The sequence below is a fragment of the Triticum aestivum genome, chromosome 4A (genome assembly GCF_018294505.1).
Source record: "Triticum aestivum cultivar Chinese Spring chromosome 4A, IWGSC CS RefSeq v2.1, whole genome shotgun sequence".
In the NCBI taxonomy this organism is placed as follows: Eukaryota; Viridiplantae; Streptophyta; class Magnoliopsida; order Poales; family Poaceae; genus Triticum; species Triticum aestivum.
The window spans coordinates 657,830,601-657,853,412 of record NC_057803.1 but is presented as its reverse complement, the minus strand read 5'-3'; the positions used below and the strand labels follow the sequence as shown (position 1 = coordinate 657,853,412).

Genomic DNA, 22,812 nt, shown 5'->3' with positions numbered 1-22,812 from the left:
CGCCGTCCAGCGTTGAGATGTAGTGGCCTCCTTCCACAACCGTTCATGTGCGAGGGAAGTATCAGCCCGGACTCTTCCTGCCGCCTGTACCCTAGTCAATAGCGATGTCGTTAGTATGGCTGCCACTTTCACCCACGCCAATGGCACAACCACTTCTCCACCGGGAGGAACACCAATATATGGCCACCACTGTGTTTTGCACCCGTTTCCCATGCACACACATAATCCGCCCCCATTCCCCGCGCGAGCACGCCCATTCACGTATATATAAACCCCTATCGCCCCTTCCTAGGCACCACACTGCCCCTATCCCCCCCCCAGTCACCGCCACATTCGTCCCCCATCGACCATGTAACGGCCACATCCTTCTTGCAAACCATTCCCCGACGAGACCGAAGAGGAGCGAGCTAGGAGAGTTCTATGAGGTGTCGTAGTGGGTAGAAAAGGACGCCTGCTGTAAGGCTGAAGCAACTGTCAGCCATGTCTCCCCCGCCACCCTCACATACTTTGACCACATCTCGATGTCCGCCTCCACAGAAATGGATGCCGCGCTCACGTCGGCCTTCAAAATTGCCGCCTTATCCCGTATCCAGGGCGCACATGCGTTCGTCGACCGCGTGGCTGCACAAGTTGTGGTGGTCAAAGCCTCCCCCGCATGCGAGGTCACTTCCAAATGGATGAAGAGCCCATAGTTTAGAATCATAGTTTTAAATGGTTGTTTAAATCTTAGTTGTAATACATGCTCAAATTCTAGTGGTAATCTATGTTGTTCAAAACTTCAAATGTTGAGGGGAAGAACGAAGAGATCTTATAGCTAATGATAAACATATCTTGCACAATAAAAGAAATAGAGGCTCCGTTTATAGCGATTTTGAGTTTATGCATCGCATGGACAATCTACGTGGGATGACGATCAATATTATGATGACTCTGCTAGGGTTGCTCTAAGGGTTCGCATTTGTTTCCCTTTCTCTTTTTTACCTCTATTTATTCTTCAGCTAGTGTGAACTGTATGTACATATATACAAGCATATGGAGACTACACAACTAACCAATGCGTGAGTAGCATTGTAGTTGTAGCAAATAAAGTAGCAGAGAGTGACAGAGATCAACCCCAGGTGGGAAGGACCCTGAGAACAAGGACAATGCGTGCAATGATAGACATGAAATGGACTTGGCAAGGTGATCTTGATCGAGGTGACTTGGAGGGCAACTATTTAAGCTAGTTGTGCCATACAATAACGATAGGGTTGGTTAGGGAAAGTATCAGGTGAACCAGCCCTTATTTGCAACCATGATACCAATTTCAAAAATTCAAAATTAAACTTGTCAAAAAATTCTGAAAAAAACCATAGATGTTCATGACATATATGGACAACCCTCTAAAAAAATTCAAATCAAAATTCGAAATATACATGGAGAAACAAAGAAGATAAATTCAGATGTGAATGGTGTCATTGTTACTTTTGTCTTCTTTTGATACTATTCATTCATGGTGGATTTGTGTTTTTTTGTTTCTCTTTGTGCATGCCTGTAGCGAGGGAGTACATGCTGGTGGTGCTGACCGGCGACACTACCGGGCAGCTCATGAGGTACAAGCCGCGGACCGGCAACGTGACTGTGCTCAGGTCCGGTTGTGAGCGCCGACAGGACGCACCTCGTTGTCGCCAAGACATTGTCATCCAGGCTGCTCCGTCACTGGCTGCGCGGACCTGTGGCGGGGGAAACGGAGGTGCTTGCCGAGCTGCTGTGGTACCCGGTCAACGTGCGGCCCGACAGAGGGATAAGGATGTCTACCGGGGGCTTGAACCGAGAAAAGCAGTGGGAATAGAATGGTACCACGGCGAACTCCATGAGCACCGTCATGGTCATCGTCACCAGAGATGCCAAGAACGGCACGATGGCCATGGCGCTGCGCGGGTTCAACAACTCGGCGGTGAGCGAGGTGGTGGAGGGGAACGGGTCGCTGAGGATCGGCTTCATTGACACGCCCTACGTCTGTCTCTTCAAGTTTGCATCTCTCTAGCGCATAGCAGTAAGTAAGCGCCATTGGTTGTTGTCAAAGAACTGTTTGCTGCAGTGATCGATGGTCAACCCTGCCAAGTTGTCCAAATAAGCAATCCATGGATGGAGTCCATCCATCCATCCATCCGTCTCTAAGTGGAAGAAGCAGAAGAATCAAAGATGATGGCGATCTCTATGAGCTCATGGAATCATCATCGGAGGAGAAGAAGGACTTTTTCTCTTCATCAACAGCAAGAGCAGCCACGACCCAGAACTAAAGCACAGGTACTCCATGGATCATCCCCACCAAATCTTAATCTGTATTTTTGTTACTCTAGGGCTGGAAGTGGGAGGTGCATGCATATATCATTGGGAATTAGGATGACCGTATATCTGTTGATAAGAGCGATGCTTTGTCTTGTAGTATGATGCTCAGATGAAGTGGCAATAAGATATGCGGGTAGCATGAGAAGCAAACTTGTCCCCCCTCTTATTTGATGTCATTCAGTTGCTTTGCTTGATCAATTGGCATGATAATGTTAATCTCTAACACTACAGTGACAAGATAGTTATTCACTTCTGTTTGGTTCGTGTGAGCTATCTAGAATCTAATGATGATGATTTTTAGCTTGTTTACTCAAAAAGTGGAGTGTAGTTAATGGAATCTCCAAAGTTGTGTTTACTGTTGGTTGATTGACATGGTACTGTTAATCCCTAGCACTATAGGGACAACATATTTTGTCTTGGTCCCTTTTGTTTGGTTCCAGTGAGCTATGCAGAGTCTAATGATGATGATTTTTAGCTTGTTTACTCAAAAAGTGGAGTGTAGTTAATGGAATCACCAAAGTTGTGTTTGTGTCTTGAGCAATATTGTATGTTGTTTAGTCAAGGATCATGTTTGTTGAGGCTGACCCTTAGTGTGTAAAACGAGCTAAGAACTTTGTCTCAATTTCCACATGCATGTTGGCTGATCTGTTGCTCCTGGGTGTATTTCTTCAACAAGGTTGCAGATTGTCAAATCTTAACACATTGCTGGTTGTTCTACTATGCTGACCACCATTGTAGATAGTACAAGGTACTATACCCCCCACACACATTGCTTGATGTCTGGATATGTTTCCTTGGTGTTTCTTCAACAAGGCAGAGAGGTACTGTTGGTGGCGCGACAACCTCACCTGTCATGGCGACGTGACAAGCTGGGAGACGGAGGCATGATGACGGTGACAATGACGTGATGCCTTTGACGTGCTCAAGTGGTGTGGCTCCGGCAACTTGTGTGGGTTATCTGGGACCACACCCGCTCTTTGTAGATGCAAGCCCCGGGAGATAATGGTAAGACTGTTGACCTCGTCTTCTTGCCTACCCACTATATATCAACAAAGGTTGCTGTTACCCGCAACTAAGAGTTCCCTGCATTATGATTGTTGTGAAAAAAAAACAAAGAGTTCACTGTCTATCATCATGGTTTCACATCAATAACAAGGCAATTTTACATTGTAAATAACTGGGTTATTGTTTAACAGTGTCAGTTTGTAGCACGTTTTGCCTTTTGACATTTTACTTTTAGTCTAAATAAAAAGAGTTGTTTTGCTTCCTCCAAGGATGGACCAGTTTGAGTTCAGTGGACATTTAAAATGTTGTTAGCCTCTGATGCTACTGTCCCAGTGTGAATTTGTTTAAGTCAAAGTTCTTCATGTATGTTCTTCTTGGCCTTCAGAGTATGGATTTTGTTCGTTTAGACTGCAGTTTACTAGAATCTGGATTCTTTTTAGGCAAAACCTGCAGGCTAGTTTTGTCCTTGTTTAGAAATTTGGACTCCCAGATACAGTGTTTACTATATATTGAAATTTGGACAAACTACCAGAAGACACACTAAAATGGAAGATGAAACTCATCAAACGGGCTGCGCAATATGCTAATTGCCGTATACAATCAGTTACAGCTGAGGTGCTACTGCTAGCCAGGTTTGTGCCCTTAAGCTCAGTTCTCTACTTCCAATTTCATCATTTTTTTTTGAGACGAGCGCAATTTCATCATGAGCTTTGCAGAATATTGTCGCATGATAAACACTACCGCATGATTTCTACGTTTCTTGTTTGAACGCGTATTTTTGTCGGATTTCTAACAAGTGGATTTATGGCATCATGACTGAGGTTCTTCTCTATGCTTGCACTCAGCTGCGATGACAACTTACTTCCGAGCAAATCTGAAGCCTACAGGCTACAGAACAAAATACCTAAATCCAAAATCTTCTTCTTTGAGAAGCATGGGCACAACTTACTGTTGGTGAGTTATAGCAGACTTTATCAGATTGCAGTATATCTTGTGCACTGAAAGGAACAAGTGGTACACCTCAAAGGGACAATGCTGATGATATTCATCCCAAATTTCAGGAGCATGGTGTCCATGTCTCATCCATCATCAAATGTGTTGGTCTCTACCGCCATTCGAGGCGCTATCATCGGGTTTTCGACTACATCCCACCGTCCGCAACCGAGCTAAATGAAGTCGACAAAGCTAGCAGGTAACCAAAATCACCACCCTGCAAATTCTTACATGATACATGCTGAATACATCGATTGCACTGCCACATGTTATGCATTGGTAAATGCAGCGACCTGACGTTCAGAACGTGCCCGGCGATGTTCTCGACGTTGGAAGACGGCACGGTGGTACGGGGACTCGCCGGGGTGCCCGAGGACGGGCCAGTGCTGCTGGTAGGCAACCACATGTTGCTGGGGATCGAGCTCATCTCTCTTGCCGCGGAGTTCATGCGGCACAAGAAGGCTGTCGTCCGTGGCATTGCACACCCGCTGCTGTTCCCAAAGAAGACGAAGACGTGGTCGGAGGGACACGACTTCTTCGACTTCCTCAACCTGTGGGGCGGCGTGCCCATGACCTACAAGTACATATACGAGTTGCTGGCAGCTGGGGAGTTGGTGCTCCTCTACCCAGGTGGTTACAGGGAGGCAATCCACTGCAAGGTACACAATACAATTTGATTTGGATTTTATACTTTGAATTCTGTCAAGTAAATGCTACTATTATAAACTTATTATATTTAAACTTGTGGATTGTAGGGTGAAGAGCACAGGATTTTCTGGCCAGACCAGACTGAATTTGTTAGGATGGCAGCTCAGTTGAATGCCACAATCGTGCCGTTTGGAGTCGTCGGAGAGGATGACCTCTTGAACGTAGGCCATCACCTGTTATTTCCGGATTAAGTCCTGCCTTGCTTAATTTGCGAGTAAACACATTCTGCGGTCTTTTTAGGGGCTATTTCACACTAGAATCGAATAGATGAAACATCCATACTTCCATAGCCAAGATTTAACAGCCCTCAAACTGCCAGAGATCCAAAATTGTAAACACATGCATTGCATAGCAACTAATCAGCATTTCCCTTAGTTCATAGACTCGTACTCACATATATACATTCAAAAATCCGCAGCTTCAGTCTCCCACTTGCACTAGAGTCAATAATCTAGTTCACATCGCTATGTGATTTAACACCAATAGTTCACATCATCATGTGATTAACACCCATAGTTCACATCGCCATGTGACCAACACCCAAAGGGTTTACTAGATTCAGTGATCTAGTTCACATCGCTGTGTGATTAACACCCAAGGAGTACTAAGGTGTGATCATGTTTTTTTTGTGAGAGAATCTTAGTCAACGGGTCTGCCACATTCAGATCCGCATGTATTTTGCAAATTTCTATGTCAACAATGCTCTGCATGGAGATACTCTAGGTAATTGCTCCCACTTTCAATATGTATCTAGACCGAGACTTAGAGTCATCTAGATTAGTGTCAAACTTGCATCGGCGTAACCCTTTACGACGAACCTTTTTTTCACTTCCATAATCGAGAAACATATCCTTATTCCACTAAGGATAATTTTGACCTGCTGTCCAGTGATCTACTCCTAAATCACTATCGTACTCCCTTGCCAAACTCAGTGGTAGGGCATACAATAGATCTGGTATACAGCATGGCATACTTTATAGAACCTATGACTGAGGCATAGGGAATGACTTTCATTCTCTTTCTATCTTCTGCCGTGGTCGGGCTTTGAGTCTTACTCAACTTCACACCTTGTAACACAGGCAAGAATCCTTTCTTTGCTTGATCCATTTTGAACTTCTTCAAAATTTTGTCAAGGTATGTGCTTTGTGAAAGTCCAATTAAGCGTCTTGATCTATCTCTATAGATCTTAATGCCTAATATGTAAGCAGCTTCGCCGAGGTCTTTCATTGAAAAACTTTTATTCAAGTATCCCTTTATGCTATCCAGAAATTCTATATCATTTCCAATTAGTAATATGTCATCCACATATAATATCAGAAATGCTACAGAGCTCCCACTCACTTTCTTGTAAATACAGGCTTCACCGCAAGTCTGTATAAAACTATATGCTTTGATCAACTTATCAAAGTGTATATTCCAACTCCGAGATTCTTGCATCAGTCCATAGATGGATCGCTGGAGCTTGCATATTTAGTTAACACCTTTAGGATTGACAAAACCTTCTGGTTGCATCATATACAACTCTTCTTTAATAAATCTATTAAGGAATGCAATTTTGACATCCATTTGCCAGATTTCATTAAAATGTGGCAATTGCTAACATGATTCAGACAGACTTTAAGCTTCGATACGAGTGAGAAAATCTCATCGTATTCAACACCTTGAACTTGTTGAAAACATTTCGCAACAAGTCGAGCTTAGTAGATAGTAACACTACTATCAATGTCCGTCTTCCTCTTGAAGATCCATTTATTTAACATGGCTTGCTGATCATCGAGCAAGTCAATCAAAGTCCATACTTTGTTCTCATACATGGATCATATCTCAGATTTTATGGCCTCAAGCCATTTCGTGGAATCTGGGCTCACCATCGCTTCTTCATAGTTCGTAGGTTCATCATGATCTAGTAGCATGACTTCCAGAACAGGATTACCGTACCACTCTGGTGCGGATCTTACTCTGGAAGACCTACGAGGTTCTGTAGTAACTTAATTTGAAGTTTCATGATCATCATCATTAACTTCCTCACTAATTGGTGTAGTAGTCACAGGAACAGATTTCTGTGATGAACTACTTTCCAATAAGGGAGCAGGTACAGTTACCTCATCGAGTTCTACTTTCCTCCCACTCACTTCTTTCGAGAGAAACTTCTTCTCTAGAAAGGATCCATTGTTGGCAACGAATGTTTTGCCTTCGGATCTGTGATAGAAGGTGTACCCAACAGTTTCCTTTGGATATCCTATGAAGACACATTTCTCCGATTTGGGTTCGAGCTTATTAGGTTGAAGCTTTTTCACATAAGCATCGCAGCCCCAAACTTTAAGAAACGACAACTTTGGTTTCTTGCCAAACCACAGTTCATAAGGTGTCGTCTCAACGGATTTAGATGGTGCCCTATTTAACGTGAATGCAGCTGTCTCTAATGCATAACTCCAAAGCGATAGTGGTAGATCGGTAAGAGACATCATAGATCGCACCATATCTAATAAAGTACGGTTATGACGTTCGGACACACCATTATGCTGTGGTGTTCCATGTGGCATGAGTTTGTGAAACTATTCCACATTGTTTTAATTGAAGACCAAACTCGTAACTCAAATATTTTACCTCTGCGATCATATCGTAGAAACTTTTATTTTCTTGTCACAATGATTTTCCACTTCACTCTGAAATTCTTTGAACTGTTCAAATATTTCAGACTTATGTTTCATCAAGTAGATATCCCCATATCTGCTCAAATCATCTGTGAAGGTCAGAAAATAATGATACCTGCTGCAAGCCTTAATATTCACCGGACCACATACATCAGTATGTATGATCTCCAATAAATCTGTTGCTTGCTTCATTGTTCCGGAGAACAGCGTTTTAGTCATCTTGCCCAAAAGGCATGGTTCGCAAGCATCAAGTGATTCATAATCAAGTGATCCAAAATCCCATCAGCATGGAATTTCTTCATGCGCTTTACACCAATATGACCTAAACGACAGTGCTACAAATAAGTTGCACTATCATTATTAACTTTGCATCTTTTGGTTTCAATATTATGATTATGTGTATCACTACGATCGAGATCCAATGAACTATTTTCATTGAGTGTGTAACCATATAAGGTTTTATTCATGTAAACAGAACAACAATTTATTCTCTTACTTAAATGAATAACCGTATTACAATAAACATGATCAAATCATATTCATGCTCAACGCAAACACCAAATAACACTTATTTAGGTTTAACACTAATCCCGAAAGTATAGGGAGTGTGCGATGATGATCATATCAATCTTGGAACCACTTCCAACACACATCGTCACTTCACCCTTAACTAGTCTCTGTTTATTCTGCAACTCCCGTTTCGAGTTACTAATCTTAGCAACTGAACTAGTATCAAATACTGAGGGGTTGCTATAAACACTAGTAAAGTACACATCAATAACATGTATATCAAATATACTTATGTTCACTTTGCCATCCTTATTATCTGCCAATCACTTGGGGTAGTTCCGCTTCCAGTGACCAGTCCCTTTGCAGTAGAAACACTTAGTCTCAGGCTTAGGACCAGCGTTGGGCTTCTTCACTTGAGCAGCAACTTGCTTGCCGTTCTTCTTGAAGTTCCCCTTCTTCCCTTTGCCCTTTTCTTGAAACTAGTGATCTTGTCAACCATCAACACTTGATGTTTCCTTGATTTCTACCTTCGTCAATTTCCGCATTACGAAGAGCTTGGGAATCGTTTTTGTTATCCCTTGCATATTATAGTTCATCACGAAGTTCTACTAACTTGGTGATGGTGACTAGAGAATTCTGTCAATCACTATCTTATCTGGAAGATTAACTCCCACTTGATTCAAGCGATTGTAGTACCCAGACAATCTGAGCACATGCTCACTAGTTGAGCGATTCTCCTCCATCTTTTAGCTATAGAACTTGTTGGAGATTTCATATCTCTCAACTCGGGTATTTGCTTGAAATATTAACTTCAACTCCTGGAACATCTCATATGGTCCATGACATTCAAAACGCCTTTGAAGTCCCGATTCTAAGCCGTTAAGCATGGTGCACTTAAACTATCAAGTAGTCATTATATTGAGCTAGCCAAACGTTCATAACGTCTGCATCTGCTCCTGCAATAGGTACGTCACCTAGCGGTGCATCAAGGACATAATTCTTCTGTGCAGCAATGAGGATAAACCTCAGATTACGGATCCAATCCGCATCTTTGCTACTAACATCTTTCAACACAATTTTCTCTAGGAACATATCAAAATAAACACAGGGAAGCAACAACGCGAGCTATTGATCTACAACATGATTTGCAAAATACTACCAGGACTAAGTTCATGATAAATTTAAGTTCAGTTTAATCATATTACTTAAGAACTCCCACTTAGATAGACATCCCTCTAATCCTCTAAGTGATCACGTGATCCAAATCAACTAAACCATGTCCGATCATCACGTGAGATGGAGCAGTTTCATTGGTGAACATCATTATGTTGATCATATCTACTATATGATTCACGCTCGACCTTTCGGTCTCCGTGTTCCGAGGCCATATCTGCATATGCTAGGCTCGTCAAGTTTAACCTGAGTATTCTGCGTGCGCAACTGTTTTGCACCCGTTGTATTTGAACGTAGAGCCTATCACACCCGATCATCACGTGGTGTCTCAGCACGAAGAACTTTCGCAACGGTGCATACTCAGGGAGAACACTTCTTGATAATTTAGTGAGAGATCATCTTATAATGCTACCGTCAATCAAAGCAAGATAAGATGCATAAAAAGATAAACATCACATGCAATCAATATAAGTGATATGATATGGCCATCATCATCTTGTGCTTGTGATCTCCATCTCCGAAGCACCGTCATGATCACCATCGTCACCGGCGCGACACCTTGATCTCCATCGTAGCATCATTGTCGTCTCGCAAATCTTATGCTTCCACGACTATCACTACCGTTTAGTAATAAAGTAAAGCATTACATCGCGATTGCATTGCATACAATAAAGCGACAACCATATGGCTCCTGCCAGTTGCCGATAACTCGGTTACAAAACATGATCATCTCATACAATAAAATTCTGCATCATGCCTTGACCATATCACATCACAACATGCCCTGCAAAAACAAGTTAGACGTCCTCTACTTTGTTGTTGCATGTTTTACGTGGCTGCTACGGGCTTAAGTAAGAACCAATCTCACCTACGCATCAAAACCACAACGATAGTTTGTCAAATAGACTCCGTTTTAACCTTCGCAAGGACCGGGCGTAGTCATACTTGGTTCAACTAAAGTTGGAGAGACAGTCGCCCGCAAGCCATCTCTGTGCAAAGCACGTCGAGGGAACCGGTCTCGCGTAAGCGTAGCAAAAGGTTGGTCCGGGTCGTCTCGTCCAACAATACCGCCGAACCAAAGTATGACATGCTGGTAGGCAGTATGACTTGTATCGTCCACAACTCACTTGTGTTCTACTCGTGCATATAACATCAACATAAATAACCTAGGCTCGGATGCCACTGTTGGGTTTCGTAGTAATTTCAAAAAATTTCCTACGCACACGCAAGATCATGTGATGCATAGCAACGAGGGGGAGAGTATTGTCTACGTACCCAACGCAGACCGACTGCGGAAGCGATGACACGACGTAGAGGAAGTAGTCGTACGTCTTCACGATCCAACCGATCAAGCACCGAAACTACGGCACCTCCGAGTTCGAGCACACGTTCAGCTCGATGACGATCCCCGGACTCCGATCCAGCAAAGTGTCGGGGAAGAGTTCCGTCAGCACGACGGCGTGGTGACGATCTTGATGAACTACAGCAGCAGGGCTTCGCCTAAACTCTGCTACAGTATTATCGAGGAATATGGTGGCAGGGGGCACCGCACACGGCTAAGGAACAGATCACGTGGATCAACTTGTGTCAACTTGTGTCTTTGGGGTGCCTCTACCTCAGTATATAAAGGAGCCAAGGGGGGAGAGGGGCGCCGGCCAAGGAGGAGGGCGCAGGAGGAGTCCTACTCCTACCGGGAGTAGGACTCCCCCCCAATCCTATTCCAACTAGGATTCCCAAGGGGGAAAGAGGGAGAGGGGTGGCCGGCCACCTCTCCTAGTCCTAATAGGACTAGGGGAAGGGGGGAGGCGCGCAGCCCCCTTGGGCTGCCCCTTTCTCCTTTCCACTAAGGCCCATGAAGGCCCATATGGCTCCCGGGGGGTTCCGATAACCTCCCGGTAACCCGGTAAAATCCCGATTTCACCCGGAACACTTCTGATGTCCAAACATAGGCTTCCAATATATCAATCTTTACGTCTCGACCATTTCGAGACTCCTCGTCATGTCCGTGATCACATCCGGGACTCCGAACAACCTTCGGTACATCAAAATGCATAAACTCATAATATAACTGTCATCGTAACCTTAAGCGTGTGGACCCTACGGGTTCGAGAACAATGTAGACATGACCGAGACACGTCTCCGGTCAATAACCAATAGCGGGACCTGGATGCCCATATTGGCTCCTACATATTCTACGAAGATCTTTATCGGTCAGACCGCATAACAACATACGTTGTTCCCTTTGTCATCGGTATGTTACTTGCCCGAGATTCGATCGTCGGTATCTAATACCTAGTTCAATCTCGTTACCGGCAAGTCTCTTTACTCGTTCCGTAATACATCATTTCACAACTAACATATTAGTTGCAATGCTTGCAAGGCTTATGTGATGTGTATTACCGAGAGGGCCCAGAGATACCTCTCCGACAATCGGAGTGACAAAATCCTAATCTCGAAATACGCCAACTCAACATCGACCATTGGAGACACCTGTAGTACTCCTTTATAATCACCCAGTTACGTTGTGACGTTTGGTACTACCCAAAGTGTTCCTCTGGCAAACGGGAGTTGCATAATCTCATAGTCATAGGAACATGTATAAGTCATGAAGAAAGCAATAGCAACATACTAAACGATCGTGTGCTAAGCTAATGGAATGGGTCATGTCAATCAGATCATTCAACTAATGATGTGACCTCGTTAATCAAATAACAACTCATTGTTCATGGTTAGGAAACATAACCATCTTTGATTAACGAGCTAGTCAAGTAGAGGCATACTAGTGACACTCTGTTTGTCTATGTATTCACACATGTATTATGTTTCCTGTTAATACAATTCTAGCATGAATAATAAACATTTATCATGAAATAAGGAAATAAATAATAACTTTATTATTGCCTCTAGGGCATATTTCCTTCAAGTACAAGGTACTATAGCCCCCACACACATTGCTTGATGTCTGGATATGTTTCCTTGGTGTTTCTTCAACAAGGCAGAGAGGTACTGTTGGTGGCGCGACAACCTCACCTGTCATGGCGACGTGACAAGCTGGGAGACGGAGGCATGATGACGATGACAATGACGTGATGCCTTTGACGTGCTCAAGTGGTGTGGCTCCGGCAACCTGTGTGGGTTATCTGGGACCACACCCGCTCTTTGTAGATGCAAGCCCCGGGAGATAATGGTAAGACTGTTGACCTCGTCTTCTTGCCTACCCACTATATATCAACAAAGGTTGCTGTTACCCGCAACTAAGAGTTCCCTGCATTATGATTGTTGTGAAAAAAAAAACAAAGAGTTCACTGTCTATCATCATGGTTTCACATCAATACATTGTAAATAACTGGGTTATTGTTTAACAGTGTCAGTTTGTAGCACGTTTTGCCTTTTGACATTTTATTTTTAGTCTAAATAAAAAGAGTTGTTTTGCTTCCTCCAAGGATGGACCAGTTTGAGTTCAGTGGACATTTAAAATGTTGTTAGCCTCTGATGCTACTGTCCCAGTGTGAATTTGTTTAAGTCAAAGTTCTTCATGTATGTTCTTCTTGGCCTTCAGAGTATGGATTTTGTTCGTTTAGACTGCAGTTTACTGGAATCTGGATTCTTTTTAGGCAAAACCTCCAGGCTAGTTTGGTCCTTGTTTAGAAATTTGGACTCCCAGATACAGTGTTTACTATATATTGAAATTTGGACTCCCAGATACAGTGTTTACTACATATTGACACTACATATTTGGCCTCCCATTTTATATTGTTGTATAATATGCCGCTATGGGGAGTAGGGATCATTTGGCTGTGTGGTTGGTGTTGTGGACTGCCAGAAAGTAAGTCATATTTGAGCTTGAATTCACCAAGCGTCCTACTGACCCCTCTGATGTTTCATGTTTCTATTCTACTGCAGGAAACAATGGAGCAACTTCTGGTTTTCTGTTTTTGTTGGTCTTCATCGCTGAGCACTGGAGTTGGTGGTTTGCAGTTCCAGCGAGTGCGTCATGTTGTGTTGCTCAGCGCTGGCTACTGACTTGTCTCATATTGAAGCGCTGGCGCTCAGCTCGTCACCATTCAGTCACACTCGACATCTATCATTGTGAAGAAGGACGCTGTGATGGACATCATGACGGAGTAGTAGAAGCTGGGCTCATGTCTTTGATTGGATTCACTAGATTAGTTTGTCTTGTTGTTTTTAGAAGGAATTATGGTGAAGAGCTTGCTTGCTCTGTTTGATTCCTATTATTGATTTGGTAGGAGCAGTTTGTGAATTCCAAACATCTTGATTAATTCAAATTGGTATTCTTCGGAAGATGCGGGGCAAAATGACGATTTTTTATTTGCGGCATTGGATCTTTGCTCTGTAAATGTAGTTAGTTGCCTTGTTGCTGACTGTAACCTTTGGTCTTTTCATAGACCGGGCATCAATCAATGAAAAGATGCCATTTATTTCATGTAAAGAAAGAAAACTATTATTGGACCGAAGGAGAATCGTCTTACTTTGAAGTTGCCGATCGAATATGTTGCTTGGAGCTATGGAATTTGTAGTCCCTCGTTGGATTTACCATGTATCTCTGTTGAACTAGCTGAAGCATGCTTGCTTCATGTCATGCTGCTAAATTGTGCAAAATAAATTTGGTCTGGTCTGGCGAGACATTGTTTCACTATTGGAATCTAGTCAATTACTGGAAAATCTGTTGGAACTAGTTGTTTTAGTCAGATGTCTATCAAGGTTTGCTTTGTTGTTTTAGTTAGCTGATACTCCCTCCGTCCAAAAATACTTGTCATCAAAATAGATAAAAAGAGATGTATCTAGAACTAAAATACGTCTAGATACATCCCCTTTTATCATTTTAATGACAAGTATTTCCGGACGGAGGGAGTATCTATCTAAGAAAGAAACTTGATCCTAATCCAAAGAAGCAAGTGAAAAATCTGTTGGAATGAATTTATTCTAGTGAAATCAAAGTTTGTTTTGTTGTTTTAATTAGCTGACATGCCACCATCTATTGAGAGAAAGAAGGAAAGTTGAGATCCTAATCCAATGAAGCTGACACGTTCATCTACCAAAACAAGCAAGCAACCTGATACAATCCAAAAATCTATCTGTAGATTTTAACCTAAGTCATGAAACTTGGGGAGGCTTTTAATCTAGTAATGAAAGTGTAGTCAGCATAGTCAAAAAAAAAACCTTCACATGGTTAAAAAGAGAAAAAACTGTAGTCAGTCTGAAGATACGTACCAACTCAAGTAATTAACCTGATACTACAATATAAGCATCATGCAGTTCAAGTCCATGCTAGATCATATCTATCTTGTGCATTGTGGAGTCCTGATACGTACCGTCACCATCGCCATTAGGTGGACCGGCCGCTCCAATTCCCCAACGGACTTGACTCAATCCAACGAGAATTAAGGAGTGCGTATCTATAGTCTCTCTCTCGTCTTGGAACAACGTCCTCCTTAATTATCTCTCGCCTTTCTCCTCGTTTCCACGCACTCCCATAAACTAATGTGTCCTCCTTTAATGGCTCCATCTCATCCACGGGTGGGCGATCCACTCGGCTCCAATCCATCGGCCACGGCCTCCTCTGGCGCGCCTCACGTGGATCCCTCTCCCATCCAACGACTCCCCTCGTCCCCCGCTCGTTCCTCTATCCCTATTTATGGCCTTGCGCCCCAATCTCGCCCCTCCTTTCTCCTTAACGCCTCGCATCATCTCCAACAAGTACGTCGAGCGGCCAGCAACCACAGGCGGTTCCGGTGATGGAGTGCTCGGCAAGCACGACACCAGGAGACGATCCGCCGCCGGACAGATCGGTCCGCCGGGCTCGCAGCAAGATCACTACAGCTAGTATCTTGTGGCAAGGCCCGTTTCTCTGTAAGACCACATTCTTTTGATCTAACCTTCTCTTACTGAAATCTTGTGGTATGATTAGTTTCACTACTTCCAGTTAAAACTCGTCTTGGTTCGACCAGAAGAAGATGAAAACAGTTTTGGTTCCCGATTGGCAAGCAGTATTCTGAGATATTCCAGGTCTGCTTTCATTTCGCCCATGTAACTTCTTCAATTACAGAAACTTACAAAAGCAAATAAGAACCAACTACTTACAGCCAAACAACCAGACATGTTGCTTTTCTTATGTCTCTTTGGAGTATTAAGAGTTTACGTAGGACTATACAAATCCATTTGGACATGATTTTACGAGAATTTACAGATGCCATTGTCATAATACCAGTGAGTGTTGTTACTATTCTCAATGCAGAAAGCTTGGTATAAATAAAACCAGAGGCAGAACAATTGCATGGCAGTCAACCCAGCCTGTTTCAGCCAACAGATCTAATAATGAATTGAAAATTGGAATTTGTATTGGTCAATGATAATTCCACCAAATATATAATCAGCTGGGAGCACTTGGTGTAGGCGTCTCTCAGCTCCAACTGCTATTCCAAATCAACATCCAACACTGATATCGCCTTCTCATATGCGATCGTGATGCTGCATAATTAAAGATGTTTTAGGTTGACAGTATGAAGGTTGAAAAAACTTGTACGACAACATAACATACTAGCTGAAAACAAAAAATTCAATCACTTTGTTCCTTCATTATGGTTTATTAAAAGCCCTTCAGTAGTTTTACATATCTAAATTACACTAGCTAGAAGTACTTTCATGCATGTTCTGGAATGCTTTCACGTTCCAGGATTTTCTCTAGATTCATTAGAACTGCAGTTGCCTTCTGACACAAGCTTGTCAATGTTTTCCCTTTTTGTTTCATTTTGCCATTTTTTTTTGTGGTCAGATATGCACAAGCATTAATAGGATACTAGCTTGGCCTATCTTGACTGTGCCAAACTGCACTGTAGAACACTAGCTCTATTAGGTATCTCTTTGGTGGTATTATTGCAGCATTTTGTGTCGTCCCTTTGGCTTGTCTTGCCTTTTTTTTTCTTTAATCTTTGGTATTGCATAATGAGCTTTCTTATGTCGCATTGACGATGTGGTAGAATGCCAAGAGAGGTAGTTGTTGTTTATTGCGCGAGGGAAGACGTTGAGTTTCTATTTCCTTCGGGTGTAAAGTGACCTCTTGATGTGTGCAACACAGTTCTTGTAATATCATGCAGTGCTTGCCTGACTTGCGTTAGAAATAAAAAACCTCCCCAACGTGTTATGCTGTCGAAATTTCGATTGAAAATTGCCCCGGCTTGTCGAAATTTTAGCCTTGTTTGTAAGAAAACATAAGCTTTAGGGTGTTTAATGCAAAATGAAGGCCTTCTTTGTAAGAAAACAAAAGCTTTAGGATGTTTAATGCAAAAGTAACAACCGCTCATGTGGCGATGAGAGGAGACGGGAATGAGACTGCACCGCCGTATAAGAAGCCCCCCCCCCCCCCCCCTCTGGCCCCCAATTAGTGATTCATTGTTATTGAGCCTTCCTCGCCTTCCCTCTCTCTCCAATCCCCTATAGGCTATAGCAACCCCGACGCCGGTCCTCCTCCAGCAGCGGCACGACCGCAAATCTCTTCTAATGAGGCCATTCCGCGGAGCACTGCCACAAGGCGGAAAACATCAATGATGTCTAGCGGCGGGGATGCGTGCACCATGAGGCGGCACCGGGTTTTAGATCCATTATGCACGACGGTCGAGTCAGGATGACGTCGTAGGTAGCTATACACTGTTGAAGACATTTTCTTTTGAAATGAAACTATTGAAGATGAGATGTTTACAATAGATGGATCGATTGATCCGTACAGTACAGGCAAGAGCTAGCTGCACGTAGGAACCAGATGTGACATGCATGGTTATATATCTCTGACTGCTTGGACGTGAAATGAGGCTTTCTTTTATGTGAAAAAGAGAAGAATGAACCACAAACGATACACGTAGGTAGGCACGTCGCGACGCAAGTTGATCCTCCTTGCAAGTTCAAAGCAAAATACAAGTCCGCGATGCCATACGTACGACGACGCGATGCCGGCGGGAAACACGTATACGTACGTGTAAAGAGCTAGTGTCTGTTTTCCTTGTACCGTCGGGACTCGGTTGCCGATTCGAATCCGACTGGACTCGACTCGATTGCCTCCGTCCGTCTCGGCGTACGTGTGGATGCTGCATGGGCCGACTCGGACCTGAAGCTGTCCATGAGAGTACATATAATAGGACATCTAGCCACCTCCCTTCAATCCATCAAACCAAACCACATCCAGCAGATCGACACACACGGTACGACCAACCTCCATCGAACAGCCGACGTGATCGAGGTCGATCGACAAGCTTAAGGTAGCCGGCAAGCCAGCCAACATGGGCTGCAGCATGAGCCGCCTCCTCAAGGCTACCGTCGCTCTGGTCATACTCGTCCTTCTCTTCATGCCCGGGGCCATGGCAGCCGCCGCCGCAAGCTTCGACGCCTCGCGGGCACAGCAGCTGCCCCTGCCGCCCGGAGAAGTGCACGGGCCCGAGAGCGTCGCCTTCGACGCTCAGGGCCGAGGCCCCTACAGCGGCGTCTCCGACGGCCGCATCTTGAGGTGGAACGGGCCCAAGCTCGGCTGGACGACATACGCCTACGGACCAGGCTACGACAGCGAAACGTGCACCACATCCAGGTTTGGCACCGAGGCGGACATAGAGAGCCGCTGCGGCCGCCCGCTTGGCCTGCGCTTCAACGAGAAAACGGGCGACCTCTACGTGGCCGATGCGTACAAAGGGCTTATGCGTGTGCCGCCCGGCGGCGGGGAGGCCACCGTGTTGGTCGACCAGATTGATGGCATGCCGCTGCGCTTCACCAACGGGGTTGACGTCGATCAAGTCACCGGTCAAGTCTACTTCACCCACAGCTCGATGAACTACGACAGGTCAGAACACGAGATGGTCACCAAGACGGGGGACTCCACGGGCCGCCTTATGATGTATGATCCACGAACATCGGACGCCACCGTGCTCCAACCTATATGACATACCCGAACGGCGTCTCGCTCAGCGCCGACCGCACGCACCTCGTGGTCGCATCTACCGGCCCATGCAAGCTGCTGAGGCACTGGATAAGAGGGGTCGACGCGGGCAAGTCCGAGCCATTTGCCGACCTGCCGGGCTACCCAGATAATGTCAGGCCCGACAGGAAAGGAGGTTATTGGGTGGCGTTGCACCGTGAGAAGAATGAGTTGCCCTTTGGCCGTGATAGCCATCTTCTTGCGGTCAGGGTCGGGGCCGATGGGAAGATAGTTGAGCAGATGAGAGGGTCAAAGAAAGTCAGGCCAACCGAGATCATGGAAAGAGATGACGGCAAACTCTACCTGCGTTCGGTGGAGCTTCCTTATGTCGGCGTAGTAAAAAGGAAGTAGAGAGAAGTAGAGGATAGTATCTATAGGATGGCTTTTAGTTTTTTATTATTCTTGCGACTAAATGTAATGCTCCAGTTTCTTTTTGTATCAGGCAAACTATTGTAATCCTTATGTTTATGATCAGACCCTTTGTTTTTTTGCTTCATTTTAATGCTCGGCATGATACTGATGTCATTTATTGCTATGCGCTAGAGAGATGCAAACTTGAAGAGACGGACGTAGGATGGTTCTTCACCGCTGTGACAGTCCCGGCGACCTCTACCCAGTTCAGTCGCCGTCATCTCCGGGTGGTCCTCGAGCTTTTTCCGCCGGCGTCGATCTTTGGCATGCTCGTCTCGGGCATCCTAGCACCTCTTCACTTCATCAAATAATGAGAGGATTTTCTTTTTCATGTAATAAAACGGCCGCTCACTCATGTGAAGCCTGCCGGTTAGGCAAACATGTTCGCCTTCCTTTTAGCTCCTCTTCGACAGTTGCATCTTTTCTGTTTGAGTTAATTCATAGCGATGTATGGACATCTCCAGTACCCAGTAATTTTGGTTATCTTTATTATCTGGTCATACTGGATGATTACTCTCACTTTGTGTGGACATTTCCTCTTCGTAGGAAATTCGATGTTGCCGCTACTCTCATTGCATTCTATGCTTATGTCTCCACACAGTTCGGGTGACCCATACTCGCACTTCAGACCGACAACGGGAAAGAATTCGACAATCTCACCATCCGCCATATCCTTTCCACCCACGGCACCGTGTTTCGTCTCACGTGCCCATACACCTCCCAGCAGAATAGTCGTGCCGAGCGCATCCTATGCACACTCAATGAGTGTGTGCGCACCCTTCTTTTCCATGCCTACATGCCTTCTCGGTTTTGGCCCCATGCCCTCGCCACCGCCACCCTCCTCCTCAATCTCCGGCCATGCCGTACGCGCTGGAACTATGCGCCTCATCATCTCTTATATGGCACTCCTCCCTCCTATGATGGTCTCCGTATTTTCGGTTGCCTTTGCTACCCCAACACCACCGCCACCACCGCTCATAAACAAGCTCCTCGTTCCGTTCCATGTGTCTTCCTTGGTTACCCGGCCAACACTAAGGGTTATCGCTGCTACGACCCTGTGTCTCACCGTGTCATCACGTCACGACACGTGTACTTTGATGAGCTTGTGTTTCCCTTTGCTCAGGAACAGGTGGTGTCGTCTTCCCCTCCCGCGACGGGCTCTCCTCCGTGCCGCCGCTAGCTACCGGCTTTGGGTGCTCTGGCACCCCCGCCCGCGGCTTCCTCCTCCGGATAGGGGCCCTCTGCGGCTCCCTCCTCCGGCTCAGCGCCCTCGTCTCCTGGAGCCCCGTCGACGCCGCCTACGTCGCCCCGCTCCCACGCCATGCATGCTGGGCCGCCGGCTGGGTCGGCCTCACCTGGCGCCGCCTCCCCTGGTGCGGCCTCTACGGGCACGGCTTCGACCCCGCCTCAGTCGCCCGCCTCGCCCGCCCCGTCGGGTGGCTTCCCCGACGCCACGGCCTCGACTCCCGCTTGGTCCGCCTCTCCCGTCGACGACATGGAGGCCACTGCCTCTCCCGTGGACGCCGTGGAGGCCACGGCCTCACCGCCACCCGCGGCTGCTCCGACGGCCGGGCCCGTCACCCGTTCGCGCACCGGGGTTTTTCGCCCGAGTTCCCGCTATGCGGATGACTACGTCTGCACCGCCTCGATGTCCGCTCCTTCCCCGCTGCCGTCCTCGGTTCGGGCCACTCTCCGCAACCCTCTCTGGATGGCCGCCATGCAGGAGGAGTTCGACACTTTGCAGCGGAACCGGACTTGGCAGCTTGTTCCCCGTCCCCGACACGCTAACGTGATCACCGGGAAGTGGGTCTTCAAACACAAGCTTCGTCCCGACGACACTCTGGATTGCTACAAGGCGCGTTGGGTTGTTCGTGTTTTCCGGCAACGCGCCGGTGTGGACTTCACCGACACTTTCGCTCCGATTGTTAAGCCTAGGACGATCCGCACTGTTTTACAGTTAGCGGTCTCTCGTGCCTGGCCAGTTCATCAGATGGATGTCTCCAACGCCTTTCTGCATGGTCATCTTGAGGAGCAGGTCTTCTGTCAGCAGCCCACGGGGTTTGTTGACCCGGCGTGTCCTGATCATGTGTGGCATGCCGCTGCGCTTCACCAACGGGGTTGACGTCGATCAAGTCACCGGTCAAGTCTACTTCACCCACAGCTCGATGAACTACGACAGGTCAGAACACGAGATGGTCACCAAGACGGGGGACTCCACAGGCCGCCTCATGATGTATGATCCACGAACATCGGACGCCACCGTGCTCCAACCTAGGATGACATACCCGAACGGCGTCTCGCTCAGCGCAGACCGCACGCACCTCGTGGTCGCATCTACCGGCCCATGTAAGCTGCTGAGGCACTGGATAAGAGGGGTCGACGCGGGCAAGTCCGAGCCATTTGCCGACCTGCCGGGCTACCCAGATAACGTCAGGCCCACAGGAAAGGAGGTTATTGGGTGGCGTTGCACGGTGAGAAGAATGAGTTGCCCTTTGGCCGTGATAGCCATCTTCTTGCTGTCAGGGTCGGGGCCCATGGGAAGATAGTCGAGCAGATGAGAGGGTCAAAGAAAGTTAGGCCAACCGAGATCATGGAAAGAGATGACGGCGAACTCTACTTGGGTTCGGTGGAGCTTCCTTATGTCGGCGTAGTAAAAAGGAAGTAGAGAGAAGTAGAGGATAGTATGTATAGGATGGCTTTTAGTTTCATATTATTCTTGCGACTAAATGTAATGATCCAGTTTCTTTTTATATCAGGAAAACTATTGTAATCCATATTTTTATTAGCAAACCATTTGTTCTTTATTTCATTTTAATGTCAGACAAGTTGCCGATGGCGCTTACTGGTATGCCCTAGAGAGATGCAAACTTGAAGAGACGGACGTAGGGTGTGTCGACGGAGCCGATCCACATATATCCGTTCCGCTCCACTATCTCACTCACCATGGAGTCGCTGAACCCACGCAGCGCCACGGCCACCAAGCCGTTCTTGGCATCTCCGGTGACGACGACCCTGATGGCGCTCATGGAGTTCGCCGTGGTACCGTTCTATTCCCCGTTCTTTTCTCGGTTCAAGCCCGCCCAGGCCAGTACCCATCCCTGGTCGCCTTTGTCGGGGCGCACGTTGTCCGGGTACCACGGTAGGTTGGCAAGCACCTCTGTTTTCCCCGCCGTGGGTCCGTGCAGCCAGTGACAAAGCAGCCTGCATGACAATGTCTTGGCGACAACGAGATGCGCCCTGTGGGCGCTCACAGCCACGCCGTTGGGAGCACTGATCCTACAATTTGTGCTTGTGCATGGGGCTCACCCGTATCCGTGCTGGGCCTAGTAGCAAGGGAGGTTGGAGAGCAGCGTATCGTCGACGTCCAAGGCCCACGCTCCAGATGATCGACGACGACTCCATCACCATGTCGGCCAGCGGTGACACGGCCGGGTGTCTGCATTGACCACGGCTCCCGCGGCGATGGCAGGCAGGACCACCGCGATCGAGGACAGGCGCCAGAAACAATACGCAACCGCGTTTGCATCCAGGTCCACGCCAAGGTTGTCGTGGCAACAGGAGGAAGGCGCCGGCACGGACACTGGACGAGCCGACATCCAAAGCTGTTGTGTTGGCTTGATGGACTCCGCGCGATGGCAGGAGCTCGCTCGGTCACGTTGCCGCCCTGCGCGACACGACGAGACGCCGCAACCGAGAGATGAGGTGGCGCTCTGTTCTGTGGCCCGCTGTCAGTGTCAGCGCTAGCTCGCCCAATCCCATCATTGTTGCTCTTCTGTGTGGTCGTGCCGCCAGCGTGAAGGGAAGTCAAAACCAACACGAAGCCAGGATGTCAAGCCCGAGCAAGCATTAGCCAACCAAACAGTTCTCCGAAAATAAACCAGCCAACAATATTTTATCTTACGGATCCATGAAACAGAATACTAAAGAGAAGAGAATATGAACATCAACTGGAGTTCTGCACCATGGGGACAGTTCATTCTCCAAGCAATTCTGAGACTGAGAAGTTCGCCCCAATGCCGATCCAGCAAAAGAATGCAACGATGAAGAAGC

General features: G+C 46.4%; 1 protein-coding gene, 1 long non-coding RNA gene and 2 pseudogenes across 2 annotated transcripts; all 4 read left to right on the top strand.

The window, feature by feature from the left end:
* The first annotated feature begins 3,856 nt into the window (after nt 1-3,856).
* Nucleotides 3,857-5,411, top strand: LOC123082926 (acyltransferase-like protein At1g54570, chloroplastic). The gene is made up of 5 exons (XM_044505121.1): nt 3,857-3,968; nt 4,182-4,290; nt 4,398-4,528; nt 4,619-4,988; nt 5,085-5,411. Exons 1-5 carry the CDS (start codon nt 3,889-3,891, stop codon nt 5,226-5,228), a joined length of 834 nt encoding a protein of 277 aa, XP_044361056.1. The 5' UTR covers nt 3,857-3,888; the 3' UTR covers nt 5,229-5,411.
* A 9,498-nt stretch (nt 5,412-14,909) lies between these two features.
* Nucleotides 14,910-19,251, top strand: LOC123082925 (uncharacterized). Its single transcript, XR_006439158.1, has 3 exons — nt 14,910-15,245; nt 15,319-15,401; nt 18,895-19,251. It is a non-coding gene; the product is annotated as an uncharacterized lncRNA (long non-coding RNA).
* On the top strand, nt 16,841-18,825 carry LOC123082924 (protein STRICTOSIDINE SYNTHASE-LIKE 10-like; annotated as a pseudogene).
* Nucleotides 19,252-20,859: 1,608 nt separating the features above from the next.
* On the top strand, nt 20,860-21,427 carry LOC123082923 (protein STRICTOSIDINE SYNTHASE-LIKE 10-like; annotated as a pseudogene).
* The last annotated feature ends 1,385 nt before the right edge of the window (nt 21,428-22,812 follow it).

Bases quoted from the DNA above. Each gene is read 5' to 3' on its own strand.
- LOC123082926 (XM_044505121.1), top strand. From the start codon at position 3,889: ATGAAACTCATCAAACGGGCTGCGCAATATGCTAATTGCCGTATACAA. The intron at 3,969-4,181 runs GTTTGTGCCCTT...GCTTGCACTCAG, and splicing joins GAGGTGCTACTGCTAGCCAG to CTGCGATGACAACTTACTTC. The intron at 4,989-5,084 runs GTACACAATACA...TGTGGATTGTAG, and splicing joins GGGAGGCAATCCACTGCAAG to GGTGAAGAGCACAGGATTTT.